The following is a 14,449-nucleotide window of genomic DNA, read 5'->3' on the forward strand; positions in this document are numbered from 1 at the left end:
TGTAACATTTATTCTTTTAAAAAATAAGGATTAAAGCAGCATGGCAAAATGTTCACTTTCATTGCATGTAGGAAGTGGATAGATTTGTTTTATTTTTCTGTCTACTTTTCCTGCATATTTGAGATAAATGCTAATTAAAATTCTTAGAAAATTATTTTCTTAAAAGAGAGCTTTCACTGGGCAGACCTTAAGAGTGTGGGCTTAGGATCAGTGCAGGGAACTGCTATCAGACAATCAGAGCCTTTCCCAAATGGAACCTGTGTAAAGGCTGGCATGCCCCAGGCACGGATCCAACGAGAGAGGCTGGCAGGGCTGACTGCCAAGCAGCGCTGGAGATGTGCTTCTTGCTTTTCTGGGAGGCTGTGCAAGAAAATGTACAAGATCTGTGAGATTGCAGTAGATCTCTGAATCTGTATAGAGAGTAGAAATTTAGTTTGACAGATATCTACTGTGTTCCTCTAAGTTACTGTTCACTTAGAACACTTCTTAAACACAGAATTTAATTGCACTGAACGTAAAATCTTATAATCCTAGGATAAGTGTGGACTCAGACCCTTGGCACCAATCAGCACCCCTGAGCCCTTGAAACCAATAAAAGGAAGTGCTACTTTATGCATTAGGGATACAGCATACATCTGAAAGGGACTGATGAAGAAACAAAGAGCTTCCTTAGACTTCCGAGTGAGCATCATCGTGGGCAAAGATCTTTTCCTACAAAGTATCTCCTGATATATATCTTAGGATATAATTCCGGGAAGGACAATACATCTGAGCCACCGTGACAGAGCAAAAACCAAACACAGATCTTGCTTTATACTTAGTTTTTAGCTTAGCTCCTCCTATGTTCTGAAGGGTAAACGAAGTGTAATGGACAGGATTTATAAACCAGCTGTTCTCAGTGGCGGAGGAAGAGTAAATGAGCTATTTTACAGAGCAGATGTGGTCCAGGAGACTAGATGATTCAAGTTAATTGGTATTAATATAGCTCATAGGCCACATCAGGCACCGGGCCACGTTCTTTATATGCAGCCTGGTCAGAGACCCCCCAAGAGAAACCTCCAATACTAAAGAGACCTCTTGATAAAGTGATATTAACTATAAGCGCAATTCTCTCCAAATCTATCCCTGAGGGCATTGTGTTTATCTAGGGTTCAGACATCTATTTGATGGCCTGTGGTTCCCTATGTTATCAGTTAATACAGAGGGGGGACCTATAAAGCAGAAGTGAATGTAACTGTGCTGAGTGAGACACTTGCTTCCATGTCTCTTGGGCCTGATACATTCAGTAATGTATAATTTTTTTCCCATCATTAACCATGGTTTTGGTGTGTCTTTTAACAATAGAAATGCCATTAGCTACTGAAGCAGAGCACTTGAAAGAAAATGCATTTGAATTCAGTAACTGGAAAGGATGTTCCCTTCGCGATGAATAATTTTAGGTATATTTTTGATGTCGAATTGAAGAATAAAGAGCAAGATAAGACTAGGTTAATGGAGCAAAGGATACAGCGTCTTCAAAGAGACTACATAAAAGCTGTGAGCCCACTGCATTCTGTTCGTGGGCTGTACAAACGAGCGCTCATTTCAGTTGCGACTTCCCGATTCAGAATTTTCTGTTCTACGTATTCACTCCAGGCATTTCCTGCTTCTTTCATGGAAGCTGATGAATTTCATTCATTCATTAACCCATCAATCTATTCCATAAGAAAGTAACTCCTATTGTGCTCTGAGAAGTAATTAACCCTCAGCTGGACAAGAGAGCCCCAGTTTGTCAGTCACTTTTGTGTCCAGGTACCCTCAGGACCTGCTGAAGGCTGCACCTAATGTGACATCAGTACCTAATGCGACATCTACTATGTTTCTTAAGAAAACCGTAATTCAATTCTTGGTCACTTAGAGCAGCATTTTCCTCAACTCTTATCTAGAAATAAGTCGGGGAGGGCATCGGCACTGGGGATTTCGGTCTCTGCGCTGTTTGACATGATATAAAATTGACCTTGGCTTTGGAAAGAGGAGGACCAAAAGAGGGACTCCGGGGACCTAAGCATATGGCTGGCTGCTCGCGGGAGGCCTGCTGGGGACCGAAGAACGCGGTGACCTAACGGTGGACACTTCTGTGCCAGGAGGGACTTACTGTCATATTCCTGTAACAGCTCCACTGCTGTCAAGAGAACAGCTCTGTGTTCTGGGTCCCTGATATTTAACTCATCCAAGTCCTCCTCCTCCAGAAGCTTAAAGGTGTCCAGATCTTCATATCCATTGAACAGGAATGTGGGCATGTGCTCCTGTGAGGGAAGGAAGGCAGAAATGAGTCACCAGGCCCAGCCATGTGATACGTGACCAGCAACCAGCCTCAAAACCCTAAACTCTTCCTCCATAGTCATTTTTATGCTAATTGAAAGATTAGTAAGTATCATCTGTAAGCTCTTCAGTACCTCCCAGTTGTATGGCTTAGTAGGCAGGCAGGGCATTTCATTGATCATAGGTTAAGAAAGATGTACACTGCAGGCTGGGATGGGCTCCAGTGGCTCGCATTTTAATTGTGCCCTTGCTATGAACTGATGCTTTTAAAGCCACACAACGTACAGTGGACGAGACTCTTCTTTCATTCACAGAGCTACTGAAATCTAACTCAGCGAGGCCTGTGACTTCTCCCGAAAACAAGATGGATTTGCAAGGAGGAAACAGAACCTACAACAGAACCCCACCCCGCAAGATGCTGGCAGTAAGGTGGGAGGCCTGGGAAGGGTGAATGCTCACCACCTCTGTGGAGCCATGTAAGAAGGTGCCAGGGGTTTGTGCCGACAGCCCTTCCTGGCAGCAGCTCAAAGTTCACAGCTCTCTGAAAAATTCTCTTGGAGGCTAGTAGCAAATTTTGACCCGGGGCTCATGCTATCTATCACCCACAGCAGAGGTCAAGGGCAGCATGAGAACACTGGTAACTATTTCTGCAGAATAATGGATACTCATCATAGCAATGGGCCACCCTCGTTGGGTGACATAGATTCCTCGCTACCCCTCCCGGAAAGTGACCTCGCTGTCTTAGTTTATGAGAAGGAGATGGCAATGTGTGACCAGGCCAGGACGGAACTGGAACTGACTTTCAGGTTAATCCGATCAAGGAGATCCTCCACGGACTTGGGCTGGGGGGGTCTTCCTTTTCTCCTCCTCCTGGTGGGGCGCTTGGGCTTCTCCTCTTCCTCGTTCAGCACATCCACATAGATGAACTTGAAAGTGCCCACCTTGTTGTTCAACAGGCCCATCCAGGTGCCCATGGGGGGCTTGCTGATTATGTCAATGATGTCTCCTTTCTGTAGCCCAGGGAACAAAGAATTTTCCGTTAGGTACATTTCTAAATATGAATCACAAATCGATGAGTTAATCAAGAAGATGTGAAAACACCATGAAGGCCTCCATCAGGGTACTGCAAGTCACCTCCTCGCATGGCTGGGGGTTTGGCAAAGGGCCAGAAGGAGCACCCCCAACTGTGCTGGATTCCATGAGGGCTGAAGGTCTCATCCACCCCACCCTCCTGCACCACAGGATGAAGCGTCCCCCTCATGCCTTGCTGGGGGACCACCTAGCTCTCTGAATGCCTTGCTGTCTTCCAGAGCTCTTTTTCTTAAGAAAGAATTCCTCCCTACCCCCGCCAGCCCAATGCCAGTGGTCATCCCTGTCCTACAACCGCTTCATACATTCTGTGGAACTCCATCTGTCCCACATAAACATCACTAGTCACGCAGAGAAGGCAGTTAAGGTTTCTTCAGCTGGAGAAAGCACAGAAACCGGAGGGCGGAGGGCAACAGCAATTTTAGAGGGAAGCTGAGGTCAGAGGTCATGGCCAGGAGGATGAAGTGGCGAGGACAGAGGATTAATACAAGACCCGCCCCTGTCCCATTGCTGGCTGGTTCTCTTGTTTTTCACTACAGAGGAGACCAGTTTATCGAGGCAGCTGAGACACTGGCTAGTAGGCACCGTAAGAGCCTCGCATTCGACAGCAAGAGCAGAACACCACTTAAAGAAACAAGAAGCCCAGGTCTGAGGCCAGGTAGACACACACCTTGAGCTTGAGCGAATCTGTGTCGTAGGGACTGGGCGTGAAGTCGGTGTGCACTCGGGCGCGCCCGCAGAAGGGGCCCCGGTAGGGCGGCTCCTCGTCATCACCGTCTTCCGACTTGACGCTCTCCCTGTTGCTGGTCGAGGAATCGGTGGTGCTGACTGTCTGACCACCTGTACAGGACGAACAGGAAGAGCAAGGGTGAATGCAGATTTCCCGCACGGCAAAGCCGAGAGGCACCGAAGGAACTGCAGCTAGGAAGCTGAGAGCAGAGGAGTAAAATCGTGAGCCGCATCAGGACCAGAGCAGGCTCCAGTCACAAGTCCAGGGTTTTCTCGTCGTCATCCCTACTCAAGGCCCTAAGTAGATGGCGCAGGGACGGGGCGACTTCTGCAAGTTGTCTTTCTGATCTGGGAATGCAGGTGACACTGTGACTCCCCAATGGAGGACACCACAAGCCCTTAACATTCATGACCTCTCACTGGTCAGCCATATCATTTTTACTCCATTTGACAGATGAAGAAACGAACTCAGAGAAGTCAAGTAACTTGCCCAAGACCAAATGCTTTTAAAGGGGTGGATTCAAATGAAGTCTCTTCCTCTGTATCATTAGGCCGACACCACCACTGGTCAGAGCGACTGACCAGCACTTGTTGTCACTTACATTTTTAATTCTCCTTCCTTCCCCCATATCTTATGTCTTGAAGATCTGACTTAATCCTCCTCCCTTCTCCCGAGCCTTCCTGCGATGCTTTCCCTATCTTCCCTGATCAAAATTCCTAACCCTCTCTTCTGTGCCGTTGCTGTACTACTTACTAATCCTGCTCAACAAAGGTGACTCTAGGCCCAGATGTTTTGCACGTCTGTCTCTCTAACAGAACCTGAAGGGCAGGAACTTGATCTTATTTATCTTTAAACTGCTTGAACCCGATGCTCAGTAAAAGTCTGATTTTTGACTCCAAAGGAATTCATCTACGATTACAAAGCAGACGTACTCATGGAGCTCTGTCCGCTCAGCGAACTCCGCAGACTCTCTACAGAACCTCCGGCTTTGAGCTTGGGCTTGTCCACGTGTTCACTGTCAGGCTGGGAAGATGGGGCGGAGCCAGGCATTCCTTCAAGGCACGAGTCCTGCAATGGATTTCAACAACATTAAGCTTCATCAGCGTGGACGAGTATCATTTTGTAATTCAAAGCAATTTAGCCCTAAACTAAAGTAATCAAATCCATCATCACTGTACCCAAATTTGATTCTATAGCCAATATTCTTCTTTTTAATCTATATCCTTGCTTCATTTTAAAGCTGTGGCCTATATAACAATTAAGCACTTCACCATTATTTTTCACACTCAAATGGAAATTCTTCAAATCCCTAAGAAAAGTCTACCTCTTAGACAAAATATTTTGCTAAAGGCTTAGAGTTTTTGCATCCTCCATAATCCAGTAACGAGGCTGGACTTCAAATGCAGATGAAGCAGAATCCATTAGCAATGCACTGTCTGGAAGCCCCGTCAGACAATAGTTAATCTATTTGAAGGTAAACACTTAAAAAAAAAAAAAAAAAAGCAGTATTCCTCGTTTTCAAAAAAAAAGGCCAGACGCTTGTTTCTATTTACACAAATTATTGAAACTGGCTAACGAAATACCAACTTAGGGCCCAGATATACAAGAAAAATAGCGTTTTTCAGTCTACAATGAAATTCTGATATATCACCCAGGTTTTAGTTTCTTTTACTTCCTTTCTGTGTTGTTAGTAAAAAGCTGTGACGTCCCTTTCAGATCAGAATGCTGATACCAGTGACTCAGCAGTACTTCTCACTTTTGGGGTGGCTATGCGTCACGAGCTTGGCAGCCCCTCGTTTGCACGTGCTCATTTACTTAGTGGTGCAACAATGTCACTCTTCAAAAGGTCTGCAATGAGAATGGCTCGCTTGCCCAAACAGAAACTTCTCTGGCATATTACACAGACACATGAGCACCAAACCATCTCAACGAAACCTGTTATTTGCATGGTGCCGAATCATCAGAAAGGCTCTAACAGGATTCTGCGGGTCCTGCAAACATCTAAGGACAACAGCCATGGCAGCTTCTGATCCAACACACATTGTGCTTTACATTTAAGGAAAGTGAGCAGACCACCTCAAAAACAACAACTATAAACAGAGATGCCATTACTTGGAAGTTACTGAAGCTGCGAGGTATAAATTCTGGAATACGTTTTAATTCTCCTTTCTAAATCATAAAATAAGACATCTTTCCAATTAAATTCTTAATGCTTCTGAAAAAGGCACACATAAAAAAGCAATATTAAATATACATCTCTGATATTATGTTCTTAAATGCTTTTAAAAGTTATTCATTTACACATCACGTATTTATCAATCACCTACAAAAACAGGTGCTGGGTATATAGCAGAAACAAAAGCGGACAAAAATCTTTACCAGAAGGGTTGGTATATTTACTAAAAAGTTAAATGAAACAAGCAAAACTTGCAACATTAATTTTCTCTCTCCCAAAAGCTTAACGATCACTTCTTTTTTAATTATATAAAATGACTGCTTTAAAAACACCATAGAACTAAGAATATAAGACTGGTATATAGTAGTAAAATTGTAGAAAAACACTCAAAATGAGCTTTTAGGGGAAAAGCCAACTAAATAAAGTGTTTTAAATTAGAGGTGCTGTTCTCATTGGCATGACATCTGCTTCATGGGAAAGCACATAATTTGCTTCATTTCCAGTCAGAAACAGAGACTCACCATCGCTCCCACACCCATAGAAACAAGAAATGCAAAGGATACGAAACATAATTGTGGAAGAAACACACTGGAGGCAGCCCTACTGCCTGTGTAGGTCTAATAAGCCGTGGTTTCTCACCCTGAGCACTGTCAGTATCTTGGATGAGCAATTCCTTGTTATGGAGGACGGTTCAGTGCATTTTAAGACGCCTCCATGGCCTCTATCCACTAGATGCCAGCAGCTCCCACCCACACCACCCCAGCTGTGACTATACAAGTGCCTTGGGGATGGTGGGAAAGCAGAATCACCCCCAACCCCTGTGAGAACCACTGTAATAAATTGAAGATGTTGTGCAGGCTTTGTCTGAATCATAGCGTGGGTGGCTGGGCTGGCCAGTTGGTGTTCAGAGTGATTTTAACAAGAGGATGCTTTGATTGTAGCTTCTTATGCCCACCAGAGGGCAGCAGCTGAGCAAAAATGTCTGCTTTCCCTGTTCTTAATTTGGTAGATAACGGGGCATTACCTGCATATCAAGTAACCACCAGTGTGCACAGGTACTTCAACAGACTACAAAATGAATACTATAAAGGTGCCGGAGAACGGTGCTTCGAAAATGGTCAAAATTACCTCAAGGCTCGGCTTTCCATGTCTTTCTTCCCCACCTCCATACAATTAAGACAGAAATTGGTCATGTTTCTAGTGATGAAATTATAGAATTGGAGGGGATCGATTCTGTGATACCTTAATGATCACAGACAGAACCAGTCAGTGACAATGCCTCTGTGGAAACATGATTACTAAGGAAGTCCTGCGGCCAAGGTGTATTTTCTGAGTTTACATCTCAGGCCTGAGTTTACATCTCAGAACATCTGAGTTTTCTGAGTTTACATCTCAGAACAACTTACGCTACATTTGAAAAGTCTGCTGCCTAAGAAAATTCGAGTGTCTTTTTAGGTTCGATTCTCGTGACAGCCCTTTTGTAGCAAATGGTATTTGAGAAAATCAAATCCTTCCTTCCTTCGTGTTCAAATTTGTGTGCTTACTGCACTAAATAATAATCTTTTTTTTTTTTTTACATGTCTGTCTTTTCTCTCCTCTGTACATAGAAGATTAGCTTTTTGCATTCCTGGCACCAGGCAAGGTGCTAGGATGACCCCTAAGTTCTTAATAAATGTTTGTTGTACCAAATGTTTGTCTACGTAAAGTGAACATGGTCCTGGAGCCAGGTTATTGCCAGTGAATACCTGTTTAGCACCATTTAAAATCTCAGACTGACCATCCTCAGCCTTCCTCGTCAGGAGGAACCAACGGGGCTTTTGCCCGGCAGCTGCCTACCTGCTCAGAGACAGAGCTGCTGTATTTTTTAGACATTCTCTTCCTCATTGTCTCCTTCACTGATTTCACCTTTTTTCCGAGAGATATGCGGGAGGCAGTGGGTGATTTGATTACTTCCTTGTACACAAAATCTCCTTCTTTACCCTGCAAAACAAAATGTTACACATACCTTTAATCAGAGAAAACGAAGCCCCAAAACAGGTTTTATTACTCATATCACTAATGTTCTACCTCTCAGAAAAATATCGGTATCTCTCAAGATCTTGAAATTTTTCTGGTTAACTTGGTGCTCTGTTAATTTATCTTCTCGATGAAAAATTAAAAGCTACTCAACTAAGGAGCTTTTATTTATTTGTTTAAAGTGGAATGGGAGTTAACTTTTTATTTTATTTAATCTTAAGTACATTCTTTTATTACAGTTTTTTCTACCACTTTAAATCCTCAAGAAGATGTATTTAATCAATAAAGAGTAATTTAGATGGACCGATGTCCACATAATCCCAACGTGGGAAAGAAGAGAAAGACAATACTGGTGAATCACCTAGGAACGGGTAAGAATAAAATGGCAAATCTTAGTCATTACAAGTCCAACATCTGATCAGATTTACATCTTCGTGGCACTTTGTGTGGTCTACTCTTAAGTGTAAATTTCCTTTTCTGAACAAGTTAGATAGACTGTGGTCACCTCTCATCCTACTTTTCACTGAAAACAGAAAACAACTTTCTCTAGAGAATGGGGGGAAAAAACTCATACTTTCATTTTTTAAAAGACTGACTACATAAAATTATTGGTTTATGAATCAATAAAATTTGATATCCAAATAATACAGTTTTACTTTTTCAGGAAATTCTCAAACCGTCTGAAAATTACAGATGAGTCTTTTAACAATATAACCACGACTGTAACAATATAAACCATGGATCTTAATTTCACAGCTTCTTGACAATACGCATAAGAGAAAAATAAAACTGTATATAAAACTCACCTATAGCCCTGGGACCTTAGCTAGTAAACGTGGGGAGCCACTTGTACAGCGAACCAGAAGCAGCAGGTCTGAGGAGAAAGTAACCTTGGCCTTCAGGCATCTGGTTTGCTTTGGCCCCAATGACAGTAGGTTCATTCCAAGACGCCCCAGCTTAGAAAGACCTAGGCTTAGTATGGGGCTATGTACTTGGCCTACGATAAGAGTAGTTTTTAGCTATGCTGGCACAAATCCAAGGGCTCCATCACGTCGCACTACCTGGGTGTAGCAGTCATGTGCACTTCAAACTAGTCTGAACCAAAAGCACGTGTGCGCAAATGACTGGCACCATAGCAGCCAAACTCATCTGGGAGAAAACTGGAAAGAAAGGCATTGAAGGAATCATGCTACAACGAGGAAAAGGATGGAGGCCAGAGGTGGTCGTCATTCACTCCACGTGGAAGAGTGAAGAGCTGCTGGGTGAAACAGGGCTTCTTCCCATTATGATTAAGGATCGCCAAGGAAAAGGTTACCCAGTATCAACTCTCAATAGATACTAGACGGGAAGCTAAGTCAGCCACATCACTCGACTGCAAACCTCTTGCTTTCCCTCTGACGTTATACTCACCACTGGGTCAGAGTTATCACTGCCAATGTGCAGAGAACGATTTGTCAAGTCAAATCCTCCGAAACTGCAGGTTCTCTGTGGAAAGGAGAGGGCGGGGCAGGGGTAATCCAGTTATGCCTCAGTCGGCCAGCGGTGCACCAACCCAACACACTTCCCGCTTGTAGGACATCACTGAATCACAAATACGTTACAGGATGAAAGTAGGAAACGAAAAATGATGAGGAAAAAAAAAAATACATGATTCATGTTCAAGGGAAACTTCAATCATTTAGTCCTTCCACGGGCCACTGGGGCTGTGCCCACGCCAGAGGTAAAGAACTCCCTTAACATGTAAAAACCAACTAGTTAAAAAAAAAAAAAAAAAAAATCCAGGTGCTAAGTGTCCTAAGATTCCCTGTCTCTTAGCAACAGACGTTCCCTCCCAGTCTCCTTAATATCTTCTGAGCACAGTAGTTATGATAAGGGGATAAGTAGTGAGGGATCCATGTGCTCGGAGGGTCTTGGAAACCCCAGTCTGAAGTCCTACAGCTCTGCCACTGACAGAAGACTTTTCGAACAGACTCTTTTTTGTTTAGTTTTAAATTGCTAAGAAAAAGGAAAACAGGTTATGTTTATAGTAGTCCAATCAGGCCAAGAGTATTACTCACTTATTGCTTTCCTGGCCTAGCTAAAAATGCTGGTGACTTTCCCATCTAAATGCCCAACTTAATTAAGTATGACCCTTTTTCTTAGAGTGTATGAGGACGCCACATTTGCCAAGAAAAAAGTTGATTCAGTGACTTTGACCACACACTCCTTAATTTCAATAGGAAAAGCACACATTTACAAAGAATGAAAACGCTAATGTTCTTTCAGCTGGTTTCAAACTTTATGGAACTATTTGTATTTCACTGATTTTATATTTCCAGAACTTGGTTTGAATTCCCTTTTATTTTTCTAGCAAGTTACTCAAAAACCACCTCCATGACACCCCTCACCCCCCGCCCCGCAAAATCTGTAAGAAGAAAAAGAAACTTAAGGCACACTAAGTCTGTTACAACTGATTATCTTTTTAAGCAACCGGTAATAAAAGTTGAATAGGAGTTTGGGTTCCAATATGTTATGCTATCTGTTCCTCAAAGAACGTTAGTTAACAGCTATGAAACGGAAGAAACGAACATAAACAATGCATACTATAAATACTGCTTATTTAAAATAAATGCACTTTAGATTTACATTAACCAAATTGAGAAAGAAAATGTCTAGGTATTTGGAATCACACACACATGGATCCAAATCCTTGTTCTGCCACTTAACTTGCTGTGTAACCACAGATAAAGGACTTAAACTCTCTGAGCTTTGGTTTCTTTGTCAGAAAAATACTATCTGTATCATATATTTGAAGACTTCTACCACATTACCTGGCACAAAGCAGACATTCTATGAATGCTGGTTTCTTCCGTTATTTCTCATTAGGGCTACACTGAGAATTGTAGCTTGTTCCAACAATTGTTATACTGAAGTGTAGATTCAGTCAACATGCTAAATATGCAAATGAAGGACTAGAGCTTAGTCCTGGGCCTTACGTTCTGGGAGCTTTAATTATAAAACTAGAGCATCCTAGGTATGGACCAATAAGTGAGAGACAGCAGGTATGGCAGAAGGGAGGTCCAGGAGATGCAGAAGTGTTACAGGAGGCATTTCGGGGTCACCAACATTCAGGGTGTCACACGACTATTCTTCACCAAAGCTACTGTTGCTGTTTTAAATGCTCTACCATGAACATGATTTCCAATGGACATTATTCTAATTTTACATTAAATCATCAATGGACAATCTGATTTCCTTTACAGTCAACTTAACTAGACCTATATCTATTCTCTAAAATCAGAAAGGCCTCTTTATGCAAAAACACTCACCAAATCCTCAATCTGGTAAGCAAGGTTATGATCACCTCTCCAGGCTAATTTTTAACATTAACTTTCCCTTTCTGGCTTGCAATGCTAAATAGATTTTCTCATTTTTGCAAAGTCAGTGATTTTATTCTAGTTCTCTTCCTGTGACTCAGGACTTCACAGACACAGTATGGCACCCAGATGCCTCATCGTTTTCTGGTTTTTGCAAGTCCCTGCTTTAAATTCCAGCATCAACTGCAACATTGGAGGTCCAGCATCTTATTTCTGATGCATATGAAATAACTGACAAAGAATTCATGTGAAAACTATAACTGTAATAAGCAAGAAAATCGTTTACGTCTTCAGCTGCCTGCTGTATGCATTCATTCCTAAAGTAAAAAGCTTAAAGAGTGGACTGGTTTTCTTAACTATCAACTCAAAAAACCTCTCCCAGTGATATGCTAAGGTACCTGGAACTGATTTTTCTTTATCAGTGTAGGAAGAACAAAGAATGTAACAACGAACACTGTTTGAACTAATCTTTAAGTTTTTCAGTAATATTAAGTAGTTCTGAGAGCACCATTCCTTCAACAGAGAAAAAAGATTGCAAAGAGAATAGGAAAAGGAAACGAATCAATCTTTGACTTTGGTGGGCTCCATAAATGAGGCCTAAATGAAGTTTTTAAGTTCACACATCTCCCGTGTAGATCAGTGTTAGGACATTTTAGATAGATGCTTGTGGATGAGGAGAGCCAGTCAATGCAATGGTCATGCAGTTGAAAAGATGTATTTTTGGGGGAGCTGAATTTTTAAAATGGACAAAATTCCAAAATGTCATGCATGTCTGTTCCACCAAATGAAAATTGAATGACCAAATAAAAAGCAAGACAAGTGACCATTTCCAGTGAATACAAAGCGTTATCATTTCCCTGAGGTTTCGTCAAGCAAATATGGCATATTTTGAAAGAGAAAAAGATCAAGCCTGAAGATTAAAGGAAACTGTATACTTTTGGATAAAATGAAGGAGAGATATGACAGAAAGGATGGAAAAAAAACCTTTTTAAGTAAACCAAGCAAAGAAACCGTCTTAATCTCTTAAAAAAAAAAGCTTTCTGTTGTTAAACACTTAGTTTCCCTTACATTCTCTGAATAATTAGAAAATTAAATTTTGTTTTCCTGATTGTATAATTATACTTACAATAAAAAATATGTGCAAATTTCTCATTTAGCACTGAACGCATATTTCAACAAGTATTAATACTGTCCAGCCTCAAGCTCACAGTACCTTAAAAATACCCAGCCTCAGGCTGACACCTGGAATAGAGATGACACAGGGTCACCTTTACAAGGGGGAAAAAAAATGCTCAGGTGTCCCTATTCAATGTCAATGAAGAATTAATCGCAGGCCCACAATGTTAATTAACACTAAGCTCAGAAATATAACTTCTGGAGCAAAAACTCTTCATAAAGTCGTATCATTAACCGAGTAACACACATGAACAGCTCAAGGTGCTCAGTGTAGAAAAATCCTCAGTATCACATGACTTAAACTCATGGAGCTGAGTCATCGATGAATAGAAGAAGAGGATCTGTTTTATCAAGGTCATATCAAAGGGTATAGAGGCAGACGAACTGGGCAGAATACTTCTAAAGGTAAAAAGTAAATTACACCAAAATTGGTTAGCCACAAACGTTTCACAAAAGATCTGTGGGTCAGAACTGAATGAGTGAGAAAAAGGATTCTGTTATTATACAACAAAAACAAAACCAGCCGCAATCGTTGCCATGATGTTGAAAGAACCAGAAGAAAAGTCGTTACTAATAAAAGTGTTGCCAGACTGATAGGAATGTGAGATGATGGAAAATTAGATCTAGCAAGAAAGTCAATACATGTGGGATTACTTAGAAAACCTAAGCGCGAAGGACAGGCCTAAGGATCCCTTTCAAACGGAGAAGGTCATCTGAAGGGTGCAATGGCCAATCGGTCCCCATTTCCACAAAAGCAGAAGGTGACCGAATGAATTTAAATTACAGTGATCACCTGGGGAAGAACGTCTTATTCGTGAAAGTGAAGGAACCGTGGAAGAGGCCCTATTGAGAGGCCGCAGTAGTCTGTTGCTTCAGACCCTTCAAAGGGGACGTTGCCAGCAGTCCCAAGTGGAATAAGCAGAGCACAGGGGACAGCAGGGCCAGAAAACACACCAGCTCCTCCTCGCTGTGACTCATGTTACATGGGCTATTGTGCAAACTGAAAGTTGAGTGGGAATTTCAAGGGGAAAATATTTATATTCTCAAGTTCCAAATAAGTCATGCCTTGAAAATAAATTTTACAGTCTGTAATAATTCAGTAATAAAATGGAAAAACCTTTTATTATTTGAAAGTAAGTACGTTATTCTTTGCAATATATACACAAGAATCTACAGAGTGGCGGAGGACATTTTTAAATACTGGTTCCTTTGATTAAAAAGGTAAGAACATCGTCTAGACCTAAGTAAAAGGAAAGGGTTCTAATTTTTTTCCCTTTAGATTTAAGAAATTTCCTTTGGTCTCTACTAATGAAAGAAACGGAACTTACAATGTTACCAAATCACCAAATTGGTGATTGTGATCATGGCACTCCATCCATGAGCTAGTTCCTGTTGTTTTAATTAACTAAAAGAATAAGCATCTCTTTTAAGGGCAAAATGTCCTCTGTTTTGAATCAGCTTCTTTGAGGTCAAGTGACATGGTGGCCAGAAATCAAGAGAGCCATCATTCCTAGAAATGCCAAACCCCACCCCAGTATTCTGAAAGCCCTTCTTCGGATCAGCTTCGAAGTTTAGCTTTAATTAAAAATCAAAGAGCTTTGACTG

The 14,449-nt window shown here is 41.7% G+C and overlaps 1 protein-coding gene across 1 annotated transcript in view; it reads right to left on the reverse strand.

Annotated features, from left to right (window-relative positions):
* Window positions 1-14,449, reverse strand: part of SASH1 (SAM and SH3 domain containing 1) — a 160,003-nt gene that overhangs the window by 14,006 nt on the left and 131,548 nt on the right. The window contains exons 11-16 of the mRNA XM_006915337.3: window positions 9,723-9,797; window positions 8,133-8,276; window positions 5,053-5,188; window positions 4,061-4,230; window positions 3,102-3,311; window positions 2,135-2,285 (exon numbers count right to left, since the gene is read on the reverse strand). Of these exons, the coding sequence (XP_006915399.1) occupies window positions 2,135-2,285; window positions 3,102-3,311; window positions 4,061-4,230; window positions 5,053-5,188; window positions 8,133-8,276; window positions 9,723-9,797 (886 nt within the window). The remainder of the gene's footprint in view (window positions 1-2,134; window positions 2,286-3,101; window positions 3,312-4,060; window positions 4,231-5,052; window positions 5,189-8,132; window positions 8,277-9,722; window positions 9,798-14,449) is intronic.

The sequence above is a fragment of the Pteropus alecto genome, unplaced genomic scaffold (assembly GCF_000325575.1).
Source record: "Pteropus alecto unplaced genomic scaffold, ASM32557v1 scaffold185, whole genome shotgun sequence".
Taxonomy (NCBI): Eukaryota; Metazoa; Chordata; class Mammalia; order Chiroptera; family Pteropodidae; genus Pteropus; species Pteropus alecto.